This window comes from Phaenicophaeus curvirostris, chromosome 19, assembly GCF_032191515.1.
Source record: "Phaenicophaeus curvirostris isolate KB17595 chromosome 19, BPBGC_Pcur_1.0, whole genome shotgun sequence".
In the NCBI taxonomy this organism is placed as follows: domain Eukaryota; kingdom Metazoa; phylum Chordata; class Aves; order Cuculiformes; family Cuculidae; genus Phaenicophaeus; species Phaenicophaeus curvirostris.
This window is the reverse complement of record NC_091410.1, coordinates 14,692,876-14,713,194: the sequence shown is the minus strand read 5'-3', so window position 1 is coordinate 14,713,194 and position 20,319 is coordinate 14,692,876. Positions and strand designations below refer to the sequence as shown.

General features: G+C 46.4%; 1 protein-coding gene across 9 annotated transcripts in view; it reads right to left on the bottom strand.

Moving 5' to 3' along the window:
- Positions 1-2,492: 2,492 nt before the first annotated feature.
- Positions 2,493-20,319, bottom strand: part of LLGL2 (LLGL scribble cell polarity complex component 2) — a 30,026-nt gene continuing 12,199 nt past the window's right edge. For 3 of the 9 annotated variants that reach the window (XM_069872886.1, XM_069872883.1, XM_069872884.1), the window contains exons 4-27: positions 20,097-20,178; positions 18,745-18,860; positions 18,064-18,222; positions 17,122-17,284; positions 16,842-16,974; positions 16,048-16,102; positions 15,703-15,857; positions 12,700-12,917; positions 12,148-12,215; positions 11,033-11,186; positions 10,820-10,924; positions 10,222-10,514; positions 9,848-10,001; positions 9,372-9,522; positions 8,567-8,683; positions 7,892-8,058; positions 6,921-7,185; positions 6,067-6,220; positions 5,406-5,443; positions 4,899-4,946; positions 4,321-4,363; positions 4,031-4,088; positions 3,534-3,595; positions 2,493-3,157 (exon numbers count right to left, since the gene is read on the bottom strand). In XM_069872886.1, coding sequence (XP_069728987.1) covers positions 3,542-3,595; positions 4,031-4,088; positions 4,321-4,363; positions 4,899-4,946; positions 5,406-5,443; positions 6,067-6,220; positions 6,921-7,185; positions 7,892-8,058; positions 8,567-8,683; positions 9,372-9,522; positions 9,848-10,001; positions 10,222-10,514; positions 10,820-10,924; positions 11,033-11,186; positions 12,148-12,215; positions 12,700-12,917; positions 15,703-15,857; positions 16,048-16,102; positions 16,842-16,974; positions 17,122-17,284; positions 18,064-18,222; positions 18,745-18,860; positions 20,097-20,178 — 2,950 coding nt within the window. In that variant the 3' untranslated portion in view covers positions 2,493-3,157; positions 3,534-3,541. The remainder of the gene's footprint in view (positions 3,158-3,533; positions 3,596-4,030; positions 4,089-4,320; positions 4,364-4,898; positions 4,947-5,405; positions 5,444-6,066; positions 6,221-6,920; positions 7,186-7,891; positions 8,059-8,566; positions 8,684-9,371; positions 9,523-9,847; positions 10,002-10,221; positions 10,515-10,819; positions 10,925-11,032; positions 11,187-12,147; positions 12,216-12,699; positions 12,918-15,702; positions 15,858-16,047; positions 16,103-16,841; positions 16,975-17,121; positions 17,285-18,063; positions 18,223-18,744; positions 18,861-20,096; positions 20,179-20,319) is intronic. The other 6 variants (XM_069872892.1, XM_069872888.1, XM_069872887.1 and 3 more) reach the window with 5 other exon arrangements.

The following is a 20,319-nucleotide window of genomic DNA, read 5'->3' as shown; positions in this document are numbered from 1 at the left end:
ACTGCTTCAAACTGGTAAGGTCTCTAGTCTCTTCTTCTGGCTTCTTTAAGAGGAGCTTGAAGCTCCCCAAGGTCCCCTTCCCCAGCAATCAACTCAGGAAGCCAAATAAAGTATTCATGATTGCAAGAAGATACCAAAACAATTAAGTTATGTAGGTTTGAGAACAGCCTCCTTGAATATTTCAGGAGCACTTTGTTGCCCAGTTGTCTGTCACTCAATGGGGCTGGATGATCCTGTTGCACAGGAAGCCAGCACCCCATGGTCTCTACCCAGAGGTTAGCCAAAAAAAACACTGACCAGGTTCAGGATGGTGTTACACCTGCTGGAGGGATGGGCTTCACCTGAGGCTGAGCCAAAAGACTCTGCGCCAGGCTAAGATGCAGCTCAGGCTTCCTCCTTTACTCCCTGACCTGCCTTTATAGTTTGTGTCTAAAAAGAGCAAACTGAAGACACAAAGCCAGACAAGCCTGTTCTGACTTGAATATTGCTGGTTTGGTAACCAGAACAGGGAACAACAATGAATGACTGGAAGAATAATGACAACAGCAGGAACTCCAGCACAATTACAAACCAGCAAACAGGCCCACGTGTCATTCTCCTGCAACTTCACTGCCCTGTGTTCAGTACTAGCTAGACTATAGCTAAAGAGCTGATCTTTGTGCTTCCAACACAACTCCTGTTTACTAGGCACATAGAGGCTATAGTAGACACAAACCACATTCTAAGAAACAGACCAATTAGGCTGTAAAAAAATCTCATTCTCTCACCAACCAGACATGCCTCAGGCCTTATGACTAAAACTACTTTTCCTTCCAAAATAATGTTCTTCTAATAGAATCATCAGGCAAATTCAGCAAATACTCAGTTGCTGAACATCCAAGGAAAGCTTGCATTGCTACTGAAGAAAGGATAAAAAAGCTCCAGGCCAAGCTTTTCTAGGATTAGAGAACTTTGGCGCCAAATATGCAACCCTATAAAAGAGCTCATGTTACAAGAAAGAGGCCTGAGATTTAGGTCAAATGCTATAAACCAGTGTCCCATAGTAGGTTCCCAAGCTGTGGAAAATTTGGGCTGTTCTTTAGTTGCGACATAAGACTTGCCCCTCTGCAGAGAAACAAGTCTGCAAGGGTTAGGGAACATGCTGCCAGCATGGCTATAAAAAGGAAGTTTTAAGGCCCTGGCAGGCAGTGTTAACAGCAGCTCTGCTCCTGCAGCAAAGGGGCACTTCACACGGTGCCAGAGCCCAGTGAGACCGCACAAAGCTGGAGACAGGGAGAGCACTGCCAAAGTCCGACTGGTAACATCAGTAAGGACCAACGAGTCACCACAGTGCTTCCAAGCATCAGGCATTAGCTCCTGGAGACAGCAAGCTTCCATCAGACCCCAGACATTCGGATTAATTGAGAAGCAGAGGTAGGCACCAAACCCAAGGAGTCTGGCAGCAGCTGAATCCCCTGGTCAGCAACACGCTGTTATTGTTACTGTTGGCTGAGGGGCAGGCCGAGGGTAACGGCAAAGCTCAGAGGCAGCTCCTGAAAATGAGAGATGCAGAAGCATTTTTTCCCATTACATTCAAGAGCTGCTTACAGACATTCACTGAAAACTCCATCCCTCACCAACATCTCACCCCATCGCTGATTTTACTCACTAGTTTCTCTGACAGCACAAAATTTACATCATAACTCTAAATGTCCTGAGCCTTTCCATCCTCCCCTGCTCAGCTCCGAATACAACTGAAAGCACTGCAAGTGAGTTCCAGCCTTCCCCTGCTTTGCCCCTTTCCCATTTCTCGTGTTTTAGGCATGGCCACTCTAAAAGGATCCTTAATACCTTTGCTATTTTACAGCAATAAGCCAAGTAGCTTACTCCAGTGAATCCTCCAGCTGCAGGTGTCAAATAAGCGTTCTAGGAGAAATCTGCCATGTAGGAGCACACATTCTAAACCACTCAATCCTATTAATAGTCTGGCTTGTGCTTTTGGGAAAATAACAAGACGCCTTTCTTTCTCTTAGCTGGAAAAGAAGAAAGCAGTGTTAAGTCAGGGACAAAAGAACCAGAAAGTTTAGAGAGTAACAGACTGCTCTATGCAGAGCTTCACCAGTTTCAGTTCAAGATCCAGTGCAGATTAAGACCGATCACCCACTTCTCCCATCAGTGCATTACCACCCAAGTTATGTCAGGACAAGCTGTAGATGCCTTCTGGAGGCTGTGATTTGAACCAGAGCCTTTTCTGGCCACACCATGTACAAACCAGAGCCTTTTCTGGCCACACGATGTACGAACTGCAGAATAGGAACATAATCAACTTGCTTGCCATGTGTGTCTCCTCAAACCACCACCAGGCCTAACGAGGCCCCTTAATCTCCAAGGTGCCCTCTGCCCCTGCAGCTCAAAGTTGGGCAGCTCCTCCTTCACAGGCAGGAGCCTGCTGCCAGTGCAAAAGCAGCAGCTGATGGAAAGAATAGATATGAGAGCAGACAAGGATCACAAAAGGGAATTCAGAGTTTTATTTCCAAAAAAGAGCAACGTAGTGTTGAAATAAAAATCAAATTCAATTAGTTTTCCTCTGATTTGAATGGCTACAAAAATAGATTCTACCCAAATCCATAAAACTGGTTAACAGTACCGTAACAAACCCAAAATCACTCATTCAGATACCACGTACAGCAGTCACAGGAATCTAGCATATATTATTCAATGCTTTTTTTAAAAAGTAAATTTCTAAACTGTTCCCGCTCAAACTGAAATACCCATAGGATTTTAAAAAATTGTACAAAAAATAATTTTAAACCAGTAGGAGGTAACAGTGTGCGTTTATTAAAATCCTGCACTGAGGCAGTGACATTTATAATTTAAAACCCAGACCAGTAGAAAAGAGAAATGTGCAAATATTTAAAAGTTAGATGTACTCAGAGGCTTGTGGTGCATCAGACCTGGCGATCCATTCTGCTCTAACAAGGCGGGCTCCAAGAGGCGATGTCTCTAATGAGGCACTAAGAGGGGAGGCGAGGCAGGCATGCATACGCATGCAAGTTGCGGTTCTCGGCCTGCTGCAGGGAGCAGCGGGGCCTGCTCCCCAGGGACGGTTTGCCCAGTCAGTAGTGTTATGGCACTCAATCCAATGCCAGAAAGTCCTTGATGAATTCTGGTCAATCTGCTTTGGGATACAAGAATACAAAAGCCATTTTAGAAAGCAGACATTGAAAGCTAATGAGAACTAACGAGTTGATATGCTCAACAGATTATTGCTCTGGCCCTGGCCACCTCTCCAGCTTGCTCTACAGTAACGTTAAGAGTCAGGCAGCAGTCCTCAAAGGATTTGTATCTCTTCCTTTCAAACTAATGCAGCTTATTTACTTATGTGGCACAAGGTGCTGAACAAGGCTAGCACATTCCCATCCGGAAAATTCAGACCAGAGTTCTGCACTATCACAAGCCATTTAAATAATCTGAATTTTATAGAGAAACTTCACTCTGCCTTCTGCTTCCTTTGGCTGCCTCACTGAGGCCGAAATATCCTTGGCCTCACTTACCTCCTCCATTACTTAGTCCATGTCCTAATGGACTTCTTGCCAAATTTCTTTCGGCACAGCTCCTGCAATGACACAAGAAAAGGTTCATTATTGCAATGCAGTCTCACCTCATCCGCTCCCAGCTGCTGACAGAAGACCAGGATTAGGTAGTTTCCAGAGGAAGTACGCAGAGCAGAGCATGTGAGACAGTCACTTATCCTTACACACCAGCAGTTACCAACCCCACCAAGCTTCCTGCATCCACTGCAGACAGTAGTCCCTTGTCTACTCTTCTGTAGCCCCTGTCACCTGAACATCAGTATTCTAGGGAGACAAGGTAAAGCCCCGCGCCCATGATGGTAGCTTAGCTCTATGGTATAGACAGAATGGGAGCAGAGATACTGAACACGTCCAAGTGACAGTGTCAAGCCAGGATTAAAACTCCAGAGTCCCATCCTAGACCAACTAAGCCCGTGTGGCCTGCCCTTAGATCAGTACGGGTTGACACAAATAGAAACCTGTATGCGAATACTCAGAGTCCTGTTCCTTTGGGATGTGGGAATGGGATCTCTCCTGCTTTTCGGAGAGAAAGAGACAAAGCATTACTCATAAAAAACGTCAAGGGACAATCCATGAAAGAGAACCTGCCTCTCTCTTACTACAGCCCTTTGGTAGTTCATGGGACACACATGATCAGATTCCAGCACACAGATCCTTGCCATCATGGTGGGCATCCCCCTGATTTCAGCTAGACATGCCCTCCCTCACCAGCCCCACCCATCATGAACAGTGGTTTGTTGCTACTCACCCTCTGCCTCCCTCCAGAGTACTCTGGATCTCCTTCAGGACTTCTGGAAAGCAGAGGGTTAAAGCAGTGAGCCAGACCAGTGGAGAACTGCTCAAGGCAGCAGTCCAGCCACATTCCACCTCCCTTGAACAGCCCTTTGAACCTTTGTCCCACAGTCCTGAGGTCAGACCTAGTATCTTTGCCTCTTCAACAGCAGGAGTTTTGCACTGAAGAGGCTGGCATAAAGGCCTGGAGCAGGCACTGGCCAGAGGAAATGCTGCCAGCCCCAGAGTCCCAAAGGGACAGTCTGTCCCAGTCTTTCCCAGTCACTTCACACAAGTCCTTTTGGAAAGTGAAGATTCTTCTCTTATCAGCAGTGAATGCTGCTATGTGGAACAACCCCTGCCTGAGGGCATGATTATCTGTCCACCCCTCCTTCTATCTTCATGAAAACCCAGTATTTCTAGCAGTCTTGTCATTGAAGATCCCTTGAAAGTACCCTTGAAAGTACTGGAATCCACAAAATTCCCAGCGGCTTTTTTCCTTTCCCACCCAGAAAGGCACCTGCCCTGTTCAGTAACAGGGCTCATCTCACTCACTTTCATCATTGAGTAAGGCATGTTCCATCAGCCTCCCAGCCTTCCTTTCTAAAAGAGAGGAGGAAAACAGCTATTACTTAGCAATATTTTCCCCTTTTCATGAAATATGTGCAGTTTTGGAAACCTACAATAGAACCAGACTTATTTTTTTCCACTGTTAAGTACCTTTTGACTTTTCACAACTAATCCTTAAAGCCTGTCACATACTGAACTGTATTTTCCAGCAATACAAGTTTGGCTAACACAAGATCTCATCTGTAATTTCAGACCTTATCGTCCCAAAACCTCTTCCTTCCAGCAGAAACTACGCTCCACCCCTTCAAGGCAATCTTGCCATATGCACCTTTAGAGCTAGCAACTACTGTGTTCAGGCAGGTCACTGTTTCCCTCACAACCCTCCCTACTTTCCCCTTTCTTAGGCAGAAAATACCAACTGTAGCAATAGGAAAGATGTTTCAGGGATTACACGTCACCATGCTGCAATCAATACAACTATTGTTGGCTTACCATCTTCTCCATAGTCACCTGAACTCCTTCCTGATCCCCTAGAAAAGCAAGGAGACAGAAAAACACTGACTGAGCATAGGGGTGCAGACAATTCATGTACACTTGTGGCAGCTACAAGAAGCTCCAGCGCACGCAAACTAAATGGTTTGTTGAGCAAGGACTTAGGAAAGGCTTCATCTCATGCTGGTGATGCAGAAGTCTGCAGGCACCAGAGAACATTTCTAAACTCCTGGAATAAAATTCCTATAGGGCCTCCATGAGTTATAGATCTACTGCTATTTGTTGGTATTCCAAGAGGAGAGGAGGAACACTGGATATCCCATCACAGAGCAATAGTTCACCCTTGTCTGGAGCGCACAGCCCCTGGAGTATGTGGGAATGTCAGCCAGACATATCGTTAGGGAACCATAAAACAGCTAGAGCTCAGTGTGTGATGCTAGCTTAGGGATACCAACTCCAGTGCTTCCCTGCTTTGCCCCACCAGCAGTACTGCATCAGGGAGAAGGTCGTATTTCCCCACACCAATCCATCTAGGAATGTTGCCAAAAAAGACTTTGAAGTCTTTTTTCCACACTCTAAAAAATACAAACCTTAGTTGGAAACAGCTAAACAGATCTCACTACTCAGACACTATCAGCATGCAGGAATTTACAGCCCTTACCTGGATTTCCTTGCAGCGTTTTCCGAGCCAGGCTTGTTGTGCACGTGGTTGTTGCTTGTAACTTCAGGCGCACCCACCACGCACCGGGGCTCCACTAACCATTTGGTGGAAAGGGAAAACCTCTCGAACTCCGATGGGGAGATCAGATAGAAACCTACAGATGATTGGGAATCAATAAACAATTCTCAAGTCGAAAATCAGAGTTCCAGAACTAGAGGTAAACCAAAGAAGAACAGATGTAAACATCCTCAGTGTTCAGCAGAAGGGTTTGGGCTTTCTCCTACGTAAATGAATAGGAATCATTGAGGGAGATATCGCCCCAGTTTCCCAAGGATGGGTTAGCCTAAAGACCAGGCAATTTAAGATATTAGTGCAGGAGAATTGTGTTGTCCTTATGCTGACACTTATGAAAAGCAGCATAGAAAATGTGAAAACTGAACTGCAAAGCAGCGATTCACCTTCAGCAGCCACAGGCTGCTGGACTCCAGCTTGGCAATTTGAGTGTTGAGCCACAGGCACACACAGGAGACACAAGGCAGCTGTATCCACAGTGCCTGCTGCTTAGAGCCATTCCCCTGACTCCAGACAGGAAGAGAGCGGCCAGATGGAAGCTACCTACAGGGCACATCCACCCTGTTAGCTGAAAACAACTGTATTTATCAACAAGAACAGAACAAACTTTCTTCTGCTAGTACACGTCAGTGCCTGTTGGCAACTGGTACTGGCCAGAAACATGTCATGGCCATACTTATATCATATTCACACATACACACAGCCAGCAATAAACACTGGGCCCTCTTCCATTGTCTCAAACACAAGACAGTGGTGGATGACTTGGGAGCAGCACACCACACCTTGGCCATACTTGGTGAAGACACAGGATGCGATGCCGCTCACATCTTCTTTGCGGATGCAGGGGTAGCGGATCTGTAACTTGAGGAAGGGTAGCGAAATGATCTGAATGTCTCCCAGGTTGGTCAGGACAGCCAGGTCATTTTCACTGTAGTCATCAGTCTTGCAGCTGCCAAAGTTTGCTACTGTCACCTTTCGTACCCTGCAGCCTTCCAGGGCCGTCAGCTTGAGCTTCAGCTTGGAGCTGACCTTGGGTAGTGTGAATACCTGTCAACAGAAACAAGATATTGACATCTGCTTCCTCCAACCCAGGACATCTGCTGCTCCCTCCTTTAATAACATTTGCATTCACAGCAAACACACACAGGTATAATCAGAGTCAACCTGGCTCCCTGGTCATCAGACAAGAAGTAATCAGCCACAGTCGGTGTTAAAATCAGTTTCTATTCAGTTTCACTCTTCAGGCTGCAAACTGCATTTATCCCTAGTTCTTTCAAAACCTCTCCAATACTGGCTACAAATTGGCAGGAAGAGAACAGGATTTACACTGACCCTGTGCTCTTCCGCATTAAAAAGCCAGGGCCAGCCTGCAGCGAGCTACTTCACATTCTTCTCTTTTATGCTGACTAGTTAGTGTGCAAAGAAATAAGCTTTTTAGTTGCTTTATAGAAACACCTACCAATTCCTGCTTCTGTTCTACCTACAGCAAAAGCTTTTTCCCAAAAGAAGTAGGATCCTTGTCCAAAGGTGATAAAGTAATATAGGAATAAAACACATGCACCACTATGCTGAATTCTCACTTTGCCAGCACACATTTGATTTACGGATCGTACTGAACAGAAATTCTGTCCCAGAGATGTTATTCAGGTACAGAGGAACAAGCACTCCCACGAGGCATGACTCCACCGAGCACTGCTCAGCACTTTGGCAGATATTACGCACAGTCTGTACGCCCCTCCTGTGCAACACTTACCTTAAATTGCTCTTCAGACACCACCAGCAGTTGATGGCTGCCCTGCATATCGGGACTCTTGGAAAGGTCATGTGCTACTTCTAGAGGCTCTGGGAGGGGACTGCCGCGTCCATCCAGGACCAGTATACCCACAACAGGAGCCCTGTGCATCAGCTGAATCTCTTTGGCTAGACAAGCAAGATAAGGAGGAAAATAAACAGAAAAAACAAACAGGAGTCAGGGACTGTGTTAGAACCTCACACATGTCCTCTCGAAGCTGGAGACCTATAACAATGTGGCTATAGAAGTACTGCCCAAATATATGTACTAATTAAAAGATAATTGGGTTCCTGTTAAACTGTACCTACTACTACATAAAGACACAGGTCCGGGTGTCAGAACAAGGTATGCGTGCACTGAGGCCCAGTGGTGCCCTTCAGTGACAGCTGGTGCAATTTAATTTCTGAAGGCAGTAGGAAGTGAGGCTGAGGCACATCAGGCAGTGTTGGAGCTCACTAACACTTTGTTCAGGTGCTGCTACAAGCATTACTTAGCTCAAAGCCCGCTACATTCAGCTCCACTCTCACTGATAAGTGGCAGTAATTGAGCTACCTTGCTCTTCCATATGCAAACCTTTGTTATGAGCGATAGCTCAGATCCATTAGGCAGCACCTTGCTTTCACCAGGCATACTTACCCTGCTCTGCCCTGACCGGTTCATCCATCCTTCTCTCTGCTGGAGGAACACGTAAACAGAAGGCATAGACTGTACCTCCGTTGGTGCCTGCCCACAGGGACGGGCAGTGGCGGGAGCCTGGAGCAACAACAAGAAGGCTCGTGAGCAAGGCACTATCTGAGACACCCTTGGATAACTGCTTCCCCCCAGCTACGTGCATCCCACACACATCCTCCCTCCATTTACAGCCTCAATATCTTTACACTAGGGCAGCCTTGCCAGGGAAGCTACAGGTTCTAGGCACATTTTTCCCCACACGTTTCCGTGAGCAGCCCAGATACAGGATGTGGGTAAAGGGAACAGAGCACTGGCTGCCATCGGACACTATGACTGCTGCACCAGTTTTCACATATTTATGTCAGATATGAGCAGAGTAAGCGTGTATATAATACCAGTTTGATGCGCAGCCAGCCACCACCCTTACCAAAATTACAAGGCTCTGCTGGGGGCAGGGGTGAACTTCAGTGTAATGCGACAAGGAAAAGCTCATATAAGGAAGTCAGCCATCATTCCAGCACATTTGAAAGCCACACATAGGCTGCATCCAAAGCTGAACTACTGCTCGCCCTGGATTAGCCAGCAGCCAGAATGGCTAAACAACAATTTTGCATGACAACGTATGTTCCTGTTCTATATTAGTTTTTCAGCATAAGCACAAAGTAGGACACAGGAGGTGCCAAATTTTCCTGGCAGTAAATGCTAATACATTCCTTGGCAGAAGGAGGAAAAATCCATTCAGAAGAAAGGAGGTGCTTTTTCCACTCACTGTCTCTTAAGAAGGTATCAGCAAAATACAAGGTGCGCACAAAGCCAGTGAAAGAGTCTTCTGCAGACCGGGCTTCAATCTTCCGCTGGACTGGAGCCAGTTCCATCTCCTGCAATGTGTCCTGGTCAAATTTGGCATTTGCTTCTTGCACCTTCAGAGACAAGGAGACATTTTGTCAGTCAGGCAGAGACGTCACAGAGAGAGAGATGGCAAGAGTGGCAGCAATAGAAAGGAAAAGCACCATCACGCCCAGGAACAAGTACAGCCTGCATCATCTGTTCAGCTATAGACAGTGCATCTCTGCCAATGTGACTGGTTTTATCTAACACAGAGCAGTATCAGAAGCTGTCAGGTTTGCCCTTGCACCAGTACTGACACAGAAGCACTACTCCACCTCCTGCTCCAGGCAGTCAAATTGGGACTGTGCATGCCCATAGCTACAACTAGACAGGACCCCAGAAAGGCAGCCCACTCACCTCCGAGGCATTCCCACCAACTCCTCTTCGCTTTCTACTGGACACCCGACTTCTTCTGATCCGCCTGAATGACTGACGGAGGGACTTCTTCAAGGACTTCACTCGAGACAATGGGCCTTCTAAGGCCAGCTGGTCACTGGGATGCAGCGTACATCTGAAAGAGGGCACATGGTCACATTCTACAGGGTGACAATCACTCCCAAGGGTCAACAGGACACACGCAATGTAACAACATGTTTATATGCTCAAAGATTTTCAAGGACATAGATGAATGAGGCACAGCTTGAGAAATCTGTCCTGACTGGTATAGTTAGTAATTCCAGGCCATCTTTAACAGGGCATTACCACAGACCTCCTGGAAAGACAACACTTACTTGACAAAGACCAGTCGCTTCTGCTGGTGGTCAAAAAGCCCAAAACCATGACTGGTACCAAAGGCCACAAGCTTCCATTCCGAGTGAAGGGCCAACGAGGTGACCACGGCTGGTGGTTGACACTGGATGAGGACAAACGGCTGAAAACCAGCTTCAAATCGAACAGGTCCATCTCGAGTCTTTAGTTTCTCATGACCTTTCCATCGATAGCCCTCTTGGTCCTGCAGGAGATCTGCTTCAGCATGGTCCACAACATGTTCTGCATCTTCATCATTCAGCTCCATCACCAGTACCTACAAGGACCAGAACAAACTGCTACAGCTTTTACCATGCAAGCAGCCCTCTGAGGTGTAGTCCTCCTGAGCAGCTGCAGAACTGCTGAGATGCCCCTCAGCATCCCTCAGGGGTGATAAACAGCATTAGAGAAAATCTAAAATACAGATTAGAGAAAGCAGAGAACCATGAAGCAACATTTCCAGCAATTGGATTGATTTACCACTACAGAAATTAGTATCTCCAACTTTAACACATCTCCAAGTTGCACCATGTCAGTCTGCACTAAAAGCAAGGTTAGTGACAACTGTTTGTATTTCAATACCTGTCCTGCTGTACCAGCTACAGCCAAGTATCCGCTGTATTTACACAAGTAGATCTTCTGGATCCCAAGTCTGGGATCATCGCTGTAAGGGTCGAAGGTACCAACCTAGGTAAGAGAACATGTAGTGGGTGGTCTTTACAGATGCATTAACAAGGAAAAGAATCAGAACTCCTCTGGCCTTCACAAAGCCTCCAGAAGCAACACCCATCTCACCTTGCGAAGTGGAGGCCACTCATCCTCACCTAGGGTGTTCATATTGTCATTGGGGTCAGCATCCGTGAGAAACACCCTCACTGTGCTGAGCTTATATAGGAGGTGCAAGCAGACGCCAGACGCGTCCCAAAACCGCACAGTGCCATCTTCATGCCTGTATGGGGGGGGTTACAGAAACACACGTCACACAGGAGAACAGCACATCCCCCAGGTGAGCATGGCAAAGCAGAGGGGAAAAAACACAACCAAAGACTGAACCACACTGCTTACAAAGCCCTGAGATAGGGCAACTTAGAGCTTCGCGAGAAACATTTTGGGGTTTTTTTGGTGTGTTTTGGTTTTGCTTTGGTTTAGGTTGTTTGTTTGGTTTTTTTTAAATCCACTTTGTTCTCGATGATCCAACACCAGTGAACAATTCAAAATTACTCCAAAATGCACTGAAAAGGTAAAAAAAGCTTAGTACACAGAAGGAACAACTCACCTTTACAAAAAGGGATGGAGGAAAGATAGAGCCTTAATCTTAGGTCTCCAGGTGAAAAATGGCAACATTCTTCCAGTGTAAAGATAAGGACTTCTAACAATTTGATGCATAAGAATGAAGCCTAGAAGCTCTTTGAAAAGATGATACGTTTTTATGCAAAGAGACAATCTCCTGCTCGCTACTTCTACTGCTCAGCTAGGCCTGTTCACGCTGATCAAAGCAGGCAGGAGTCCACAATGGCCTCTTTGAGATTCAGAACAGTGCAAGGTACGGGAGGGAAAAATGCTTCAAAACCTGCAAGATGAAGCTTCACTTTCACATTGCTCCCTCAGAACCAGTCTGGATTAGTGCCTGCACTTGTACACTAGTGTTTGCCAGAGAACAGATAATACAGTGGAACTACAAATAACCCAGCTTTATAGGTTATCCGTGGACATCACAACCCATTTGCTCAGAATTAGTACCATCAGCTAGCTTTGCAGAGCAGCCCATCTTTGAGAGGCTGTATTGTAGGGAGAAGGCTGCAGCTTTACAAGATGAGCAGAGTTTAATCCCACAGGAAAGCCTCAGTGAGTTCAAACGAAAGAGCAGACACCAGAAAGAGCTGCTTGGTTGTTATCAGTTAAGTACATACCCTGTCAGAAGCAAGTCCCTCTGTGGAGGATCTGGAGCTACATTCGTGCCACCATCGATGGGCCATGGCTACAAAGACAATAAGGGAAGACTGTCACTGCCGAGGAAATCCCATTGCGAAGGGAATGTGTAGTCAGCAGGAGAGCATTCAGTGCACATGGCAGTGGAAGAGCCCATGCTGTTAGCTTTTGTTTGCACTAGCAGTTCCTGCTCTGACAACAGCCATGCCTTCTAGAAGGTATTCTACACAGTTCCTCAAGAAGCTGCATCAAAAGCTTCTAAATGAGAAATTTGTTACCACTGACAGCTGGGAATACTCAGCCTTTCCTTCCAGCTTGTCAAAGCCCCCAAACATACCCCATCTGAATCCCCCAGGGTGAGCAACTGTATTGCTGGTGCTCTGGGAAAAAGCCTCTCTTGACCCTACTAAGAGGCAGGACAACGTCTGCTGGGACTCATCCCTCTGTATGCAGGCAGCGCAGACACCTGCACTCCAAGCGGCCCTGCCCTTCCTACACACATGGGAACACGTGTACTTTTAAAGCTGCTGTACCATATTGGAGTAGTGAACGTTCTGCTTGCTCCCAGCGCTGATAATCCTCTCCCACAGCTTCAGCGGGATATTGGAGACGTGGTGAGAGCAGGTGATGGCTGAGCAGTGGAGAGAAGCCAGGTACGGGGGCTGGACCGCCGGCCAGCCTGCCGTTCTCAAGTCTATAACGACCAGCTCTTCTTCTGCCAGCACCACCATCGCAGAGGGGTCATCAAACTCTGCGGAAACAAGATTCATCAAGGCTGACAAAAGACGATCCAAGGTTATCAGAAACAAGCTTCCTGTAAGGCTTATTTAAAAACTGTTATCACAGAGCTCTACATAAACATTTTTGTTGGCAAAACCTCCAAATGCTTCTGTGTTATGGAGGCCCCAACATCAATAGATTTCAAAATACTAACAGATTTATGGTGAATTAATGTTTCTTTATACCACTCCTGGGGCTCAGAGTGACTTTTTACAGATCCCACTGCAGAACAAGAAGTTTGTTAATAACATACGTGGGTAAGTAACTCAAGATTCATATTCAGCACCCTAACAGCCAGAACCCAAAGGACTTCATCTACAGCTGATCAGCAGCGTGGGGTGGGCAGACATGCGCACACCCCAGCAGTGACCCAGTTCATACCGTGCTGGGACTGCAGTCCATCAAGGCTAAGCTGCTTAACTGAGTAATGCCTTGGGTTCTGCAGAATGCTGCTCTCCTTGAACTGACAAGTATTTGCTATTCATCTCCCTCCTCATTTTCCCTGCTTCTCATGTGTTGTGACCCATCCACTGGACTCTTTTTTAAAGAGTGTGTTCATCATCTGATCCACATTCACACGTGTATTAGACGAGTACAAACAAAAGAAATCTTTTAATGTGCCTTTACAGATGACACTGGACAAACAAGAATTTAAGAGTTTTCATTGTGACTAGAATTACAGTAAAAAACACATGTTCTACCAGGATATTATTGCAATAACATTTGCAAGCGCCACAGTGGCAAGTGGTGGGGAAAACCAAAACCCCAAATCAGTTCCTAATAACAATTAACACAGCACAGCAGTAACGTGCTGCACTGGGGCAGTGGGATAAAGAGCGAGCCACAAGCAAACCAGCAGCTTCTCACTGCTAACCTGTACTTCTGCTTCCCCACTGTAGTTGTTCGGTTACCTGGAATACACTTGCAAGAAGGCAGGTCTATAGACAAGCACATACCAATGCTGTTCACTCAGCAAAATTAACTCCAAGTAATTAGTACTTGGCACCACTCTAGTCAGACACCCCAGGTTTCACCTCTGACTACCCACAGCCATAACACACATTACTCAGTTCAGTTTCCTCATGAAAAAGTGTTTTATATTCAGTTTTACTCTGCTTCCTTACGTGCCACCGTTGGCAGCTGCCTACAGCACTTCTGAACAGAACAAATAACATCCTACCTGTGCTACGTCACGCGTGGTCAGCCCTGACTGCTGCTGCCAACATTAACCAAATCCTCCATTTTAACAATAATTTTTTTCCCTGCTAAGGCTCACGTCTGAGCTCACTGCTTATGGCAGGGATCTATTTAAAGTTGCTGAATTAGCAAACAGACTAGAATTTGTCACGCCTGCCGTACACTCATCCACCTGCTAATTTAAAATAAGAAAACAGGAAGGGCCAGCCTTTTAAAAATTGTTTCCATGGCAGATTCAGGGTAGTGGAAAGTCACCAGCTACCACCACGCTGTAGCCTCAGAGCTTCACTTTCTTTAACAATAAAAGCTGAACAGCAGCTCAAGATGAATCACATTGCTAAGGCTGAAGGACTAGACCCATAGGAAGACGCTAACAAAAGGCAGTGCGGTGGGGGAAAAAAACTCTATAATCACCACACACACAGGTACTTCATCCCAATTACATCCTGCCCATTTCCTTACTGCAATTTCAGTAACTAGAGAGGGTCTGTGAGAAAGCCAAGATCTGTTTCTTCACATTTGCTTTCCCAAGCAGCCCTCCTCTCAACCTGTGGTCTGCTCTGCACAACAGCGGGAGCCAGCCTGCGCCTGCACATGTGACCGCCCAGCCCTGCTCAGCTGGGAGCTGCCACCCGCCATCAGCACACAGACAAATACGACTGGAAACCACAAACCAGGAATGCCTGGGAAGACGCAGTAGCCAAAGATTTGCCTACAGGCTTCTAAAAAGCATCTGGACATCTGCAATTTGGTCTGGCTCAACTTCCAATGCTGTGCATTTATGGAGCTTGAAATACCATTTTATAGTCAGTTGCTTCAAGTTAATCAAAAGCAAGAACTAAACCTTCGCAAGACACAGCTTTTGGGGAAAATCTTATACAATTCCACAACAGGAAAGAATATTATGGCTACTGTGTAAATAAGGGCAACAAAGTTCTTCAACAGAAGCAAAACTCTGACAAGGTTTAAGCAAGCTGTGGTACGAGTGCTATTTGATTTTAGCACTGTTTACATTCATGTTCACCAGCAGCAAGTAAATGGAGTTCTCCATATACCGACCTTTGCACCCTTTGCTTATTTATTACCCAGAGCCCTAGTCATAAATTCAGGTAGTAATTAAAAGAAACAGTGTCTCAGTGGGAGTAAATTCTAGTTTTAATTACTGCCTCCTTTGAAGTGCTGTTTCCAAACAGCAATATTCAGATCCTCATTTCACAACCTAGTTATGTTCAGTGTCCAGCTTACACATGCATGAGCCCAAAAGATCTTTTCTCTTTACTGGAATACCTTAATTTGTTGAGGGGCATATGGCATTTGTAACCAGCCCATTCTTTCTACCAGTATTTCACACTTCGCATTTAAATGGCAGATCTCTTTTACAGCTGCAGTCAATCTTAAGGGCCTTCTCCATACTAAGTGATTCTAAGATTCTCTGTTAAAGTCTTAAAAAAAACACCAAACATCCAACCTCCTTTCCATTTTGTAGCTATTTACACCAGGCAGGTTTCCACATGTGGACACAGCTATTCCAACTCCTCAAATGCCCTTCCACCACATACCTGCAGCAGGCTCCGAGCTGAAGATGATAAAGAAGTCTATCACCCGTGATGTAAAGTCAAAGGCTGTTTGCTGGCTGCCATGGATAACAGTGATACTGTGACGGTCACCGTAGCTAGCCCGGGGCATCCCGCCTTGGAATATAATGTAAGGAAGCCTTAAGAGAAAGACGGAGTTAGAGTGGCATCTGCTGAAGGGAGGAATAAACAAAATTTCAAAGATGTGAAGGCAAGCCAAACTTTGACAAAGAATTCTTATAAAACTGGTCTACAGGGCTCTTATGGTATCACACACAGCACCCTTTAAATGCCCTTTTACAGGTGAGAGTGAAGGGACCACAAACGTACCCATTTTTTGTTGTCTGCCAGTAGATCTTGGAGATGGCCTTGCAAGGAAAAGGACCTAAGAGAACAGAATTATTTGATGTAATTCAAGAAATCTCTACATTAACTTGTTCCTTACTCTGCTTCACCTTGGTCACCTGAGCGTCTAAGTCCAGAGGATCCACCACTACCTCCTCCCCAGACCAGGTCACATCAGGCAAGTCGTCTGGGACACAGTGACTACAGGACTCCTCAGCAAACAAGGCTTAGGCTCAGGGGAGGCTCTGAACCTCGTTGCTGATGTCTAACAGGGAGTGGAAGTGCTGTTGTAGAAGCTGATTAACTGGAAACAGCTGTTAAAAACATAGGCATTCCTGAAACTAATCTGAAGTTGACAGAGCTTTAGAAGCTTCCATATGCTTGAAAGATGAGGTCATGCCCATTTGATGGTTTCAGCAAATCAGAGGCGTCACTTCATCACTGCTCATGTCGACAAAAAGTACACTTAACTCGCTATTAATTACAGAAGATCCAAGCAACTCCTGCTGAACAGGACACAAATTAAAAGAGCTGAATCACCAGCATCCTTCTTCATAAGGGACATCAATTTCTTCAAAACAGGATAGACCTCAACAATGTTAAGGAGTTCAAAGTCCAAGGAAAACACTGTCTGAAACCCCTTCGCCTGGCTCACGACCCGATCCACAGGCAGCCCTGCGTTTTGCCATTAGAAGTGAACACTGCTGGAGAACGTGACAAGTATCCCAACACAAACTCAAAGTTTGCACGTAGATGAACACACAACTTCACTTACTGACCATAAGGCACAAGGTTTTCCAGAGGCTCGGGCTGCCTGTTGTCACTGGATACTGGCCACTGGGTGTAACTCCCATCATAGTGACAACTAACGAATTTACTGCCGTCCCTCTGCCAGTACAGGTTCTCCAGTTGCTGAAGAAAAAGACACACAATGACTGCTCTCCAGAGAGCTGTTAGCCCCCCCAAAACCAAGGCTTACTAAAAGTGTCCTTGTCAGGCTCTCCCCAAGAGGAGACATCCTTCCTCCCCTGCTGAGGTGACTTGGGATTGAATTAATACCTGGCTGCCCAGGAAATGGTGCGTCACTTTGCTGGTCTGCAGGTCCCAGAGGACAATCAAGCCCCTGCTGTATCCAATCAGGATGTGGTCAGGGTTCTTTGGATGCTCCCGAAGGGCTTCCACCAGTTCACACGATCGCCTGTTGCAAGAATCTTCCGGGAGCCTACAGAAGCAAGAGGGAAAAGCAAGAAAAAATGATTCCAGGTACAACCCAATGTGACTGCAATAACAGCAAAGGTGTAAGAAGGAGAAATTCAGCAACTAAAAGTTCACACAGCTGAGAATAAATACGACCTATTCACAAATCCCTCAAGCAGCAGAATTATGCAATCTAAGCCATCGCACCAGGCCTGCACAGGAACATGCACCCAGTCCCATTTTCTTCAGGGAGAACTCAAAGTTTACAATGAACTCCAGGACTGGATCCCAGGAGTGCAGATGGGTTCAATCACACACCCTGTTATCTCGTGACCCCTACAGAACACAGGTAACGTGGGAATGTTGGGGGAAGCAACAACCACACGAAGCAGGGCAGTTTGCAGCCCAATCTCCAGTGACAACATCCTCATCTGGACAAAGCAATATCAGGAGTTCTGCCAATGGTGAAAACAATAAATGGGGGATTACAGCAGAGCATAACATCTTCTGCAAAAATGAACGCAAGGGGCAGAGCACAAGGCTTGCAGATTTACTCCAAGTGTCTCCTCTGCAGTTGTGCCTATATGTGACACCTCCACAGTGACAGTGCTGGGCTGAGGGGCAGAAACTGTTACTTAACACATACTGCATCCAAAAGTTACTTTCATAGGAGTCAAACAGATCGGGACAATGCTTAACACAACAACGAGGCCCCAGTACCTAATCCAGGATGACACTTCAACAAAGGATGTGTTTGCTAATGGGATTCCACCTCTCCGCAGCAGCGCCTGTTGGCTCACTCACCGCTGCAGCACAGACTCAGAGGTTATGGTCCTGTCCTCCAGCACCCTGAATGATGGAAGCTCCACGACAAAGACGCTGCCGCTCTCGGTGCCCAGATACAGAACTTCCCGTGAGGAATGGGGAAGGACAGCCGTTATCTGTGTGGCACTCGGTGGAGACCTGGAGATGCCAACAGACTCATCAACTGTATGCAAGACTGCCATCATTACTAAACTTGAGAGAAGTAACAGCCCAGAGATATTTAAAGATAAATTATGTCAAAAGACTTTTGACAAGCGCATGGACAAAGACCCAGATGCCTTTCCACAGAAGCTGCTCTTACTAAGTGTCCCGAAAGGAGCTAAATATAGCTCACCCAAACTGGCCAGATCACATAAAACTAAAACCATAGCAGTATTTTAAACTCTGACTTAAGGGTTGCTTAGATTTACTTAACCGTAAGATTTACAGCTCTTGCACACACAGAAGAGGATGCACAATATTAGTCACCCTTCACATTAGTACAACACTGACAAGGTGCTCTCCAGGCCCTAGCCAGCTCCTGTCTGGTTTCCATGGATGCTCCCTTAATGGATTTACGGGAGTGAGAGTCTGTAAGGACAGGACAAGCTCTAGCTAGAACAGGAGCAGCATATTCCTACTTGTTTATCTCCCAGTAGTTCACACACTCTTGCACATTACCCTGGTGGTCCTTTCAGTGTGAAGCGGTGCTCCTCCCGCAGCTCCGATGCTCCATTGTGCTGCTTCAGGCTCCAGAGATGCAAGCTGTTATCATCCAGCAACGTCACCAGCTGGCACTACAAAACCACACGGTATGCTTTTTTCAGAATCACAAAATTAAACGTAACACGGTAAATCTAGCAATAACATTGCTGCTGTTCATAACTCTCTGCTCAAACAGGGCTGAGGCGTCAGCCACAGTGGTTATCTACTGCAGCAACACTGTTAGCTAACAGCGAGGGATTTGGGGTTGGGGAGGGACCAGAAGTCACCTAAAGGCTGCAAACCCTCTTTCACAAGACAAAGGCACAGACTATCGCTGAGGGGGGTGACAAGGATGGAGGCTGTAGCCTGTGCTGCAACACTGGGCCAGGCGGCTGCGGGCTACTCACTCCCCCTTCTCGTTCAGCACTGTTTGCTGCACACACCCCAGCTTCGGGTGGGGCCGAGCCACTCTACTACACTGCACTCCTCACATTCTTTGCGTCCAACCTCATTCTGCAGGGTTGTGTCAGAGCCCTTTCACGAGCCCAGCCCTGCTGGCTCTGTGCTCAAACCCAAGCGTTTACCTGCTGCAGCCACACCTGGTGCAACTCCCCGTGGGAGTTTCAGCTTAGACCATTAGTTAAGCAAACAGACACCAAAACTGCCTCAAGAATTAAATCCCTCTCATAGAGAGGCCACTCGTGCCACACTGGGGGCATCAGGCAACAAAGTATGGGGGCCAAGACACCAGCCTGCCAGTCAAGGGAAGGGAAAGTGGTCAGACAGCCATCAGGCATTTGGAAAATCCTGCCTCCCCATTTTCAGTTTGGGGCAGTAACTGCTCAGCGATGCCCAGGAGCAGGATCCAATACCCGTGAACAAACACAGGCAACAAGTTAAGCACAGGTGAGTTAGCCATAGTGTTTTGAACTCCTGAAAATAATCAGTGCAGCAGCAGCCACCGTTTTGTCTGTTCTGGAGAAGAAATACCACCCAGTCCTACTGCAAGAACTGTGGCTGCAAAGGGAAAGGGAAGCTCTCACTCCTGCAGCAGCTTGCCCAATCTGTTCTGGCCTTATTACCATTCCCGATATGTTGCTTGAGACAAATGACTGTTACGAACAACAGAGCTGCTCTGAAGTTGTACCGAGCATCTCCACAGCAACAAGTGCTGCCAAGAGCACAAAATGCAGTGGGAAAAGCCACTGCATTCCTGACCACACAGCATTTGAGTATACTCGGGAATAGAAGCCCACTGCCTGGAACAAAGTCAACACCTGCTTAAGAGAGGTCTACATAAGTCGCAAAGGTACTGAAAATACACTTACCTGGTTAGGTATAAAGTGAATCTGCATTACAGTATTGTTTTCTTCATGTAAACCCATGAACTCCACGCCAGGAGCACCATATCTGAAGAGTTTGTTGAGGAGCTATAGCATTTAAGATGACCCACAGCCACAATTAATTGTTAAGAAGCTTGCTAGCAAGAGAGATGAAAAGAGATTAGTTTGAAACCACGTTGTACTGTTAGCGATCTGGACTGAAAAGAAC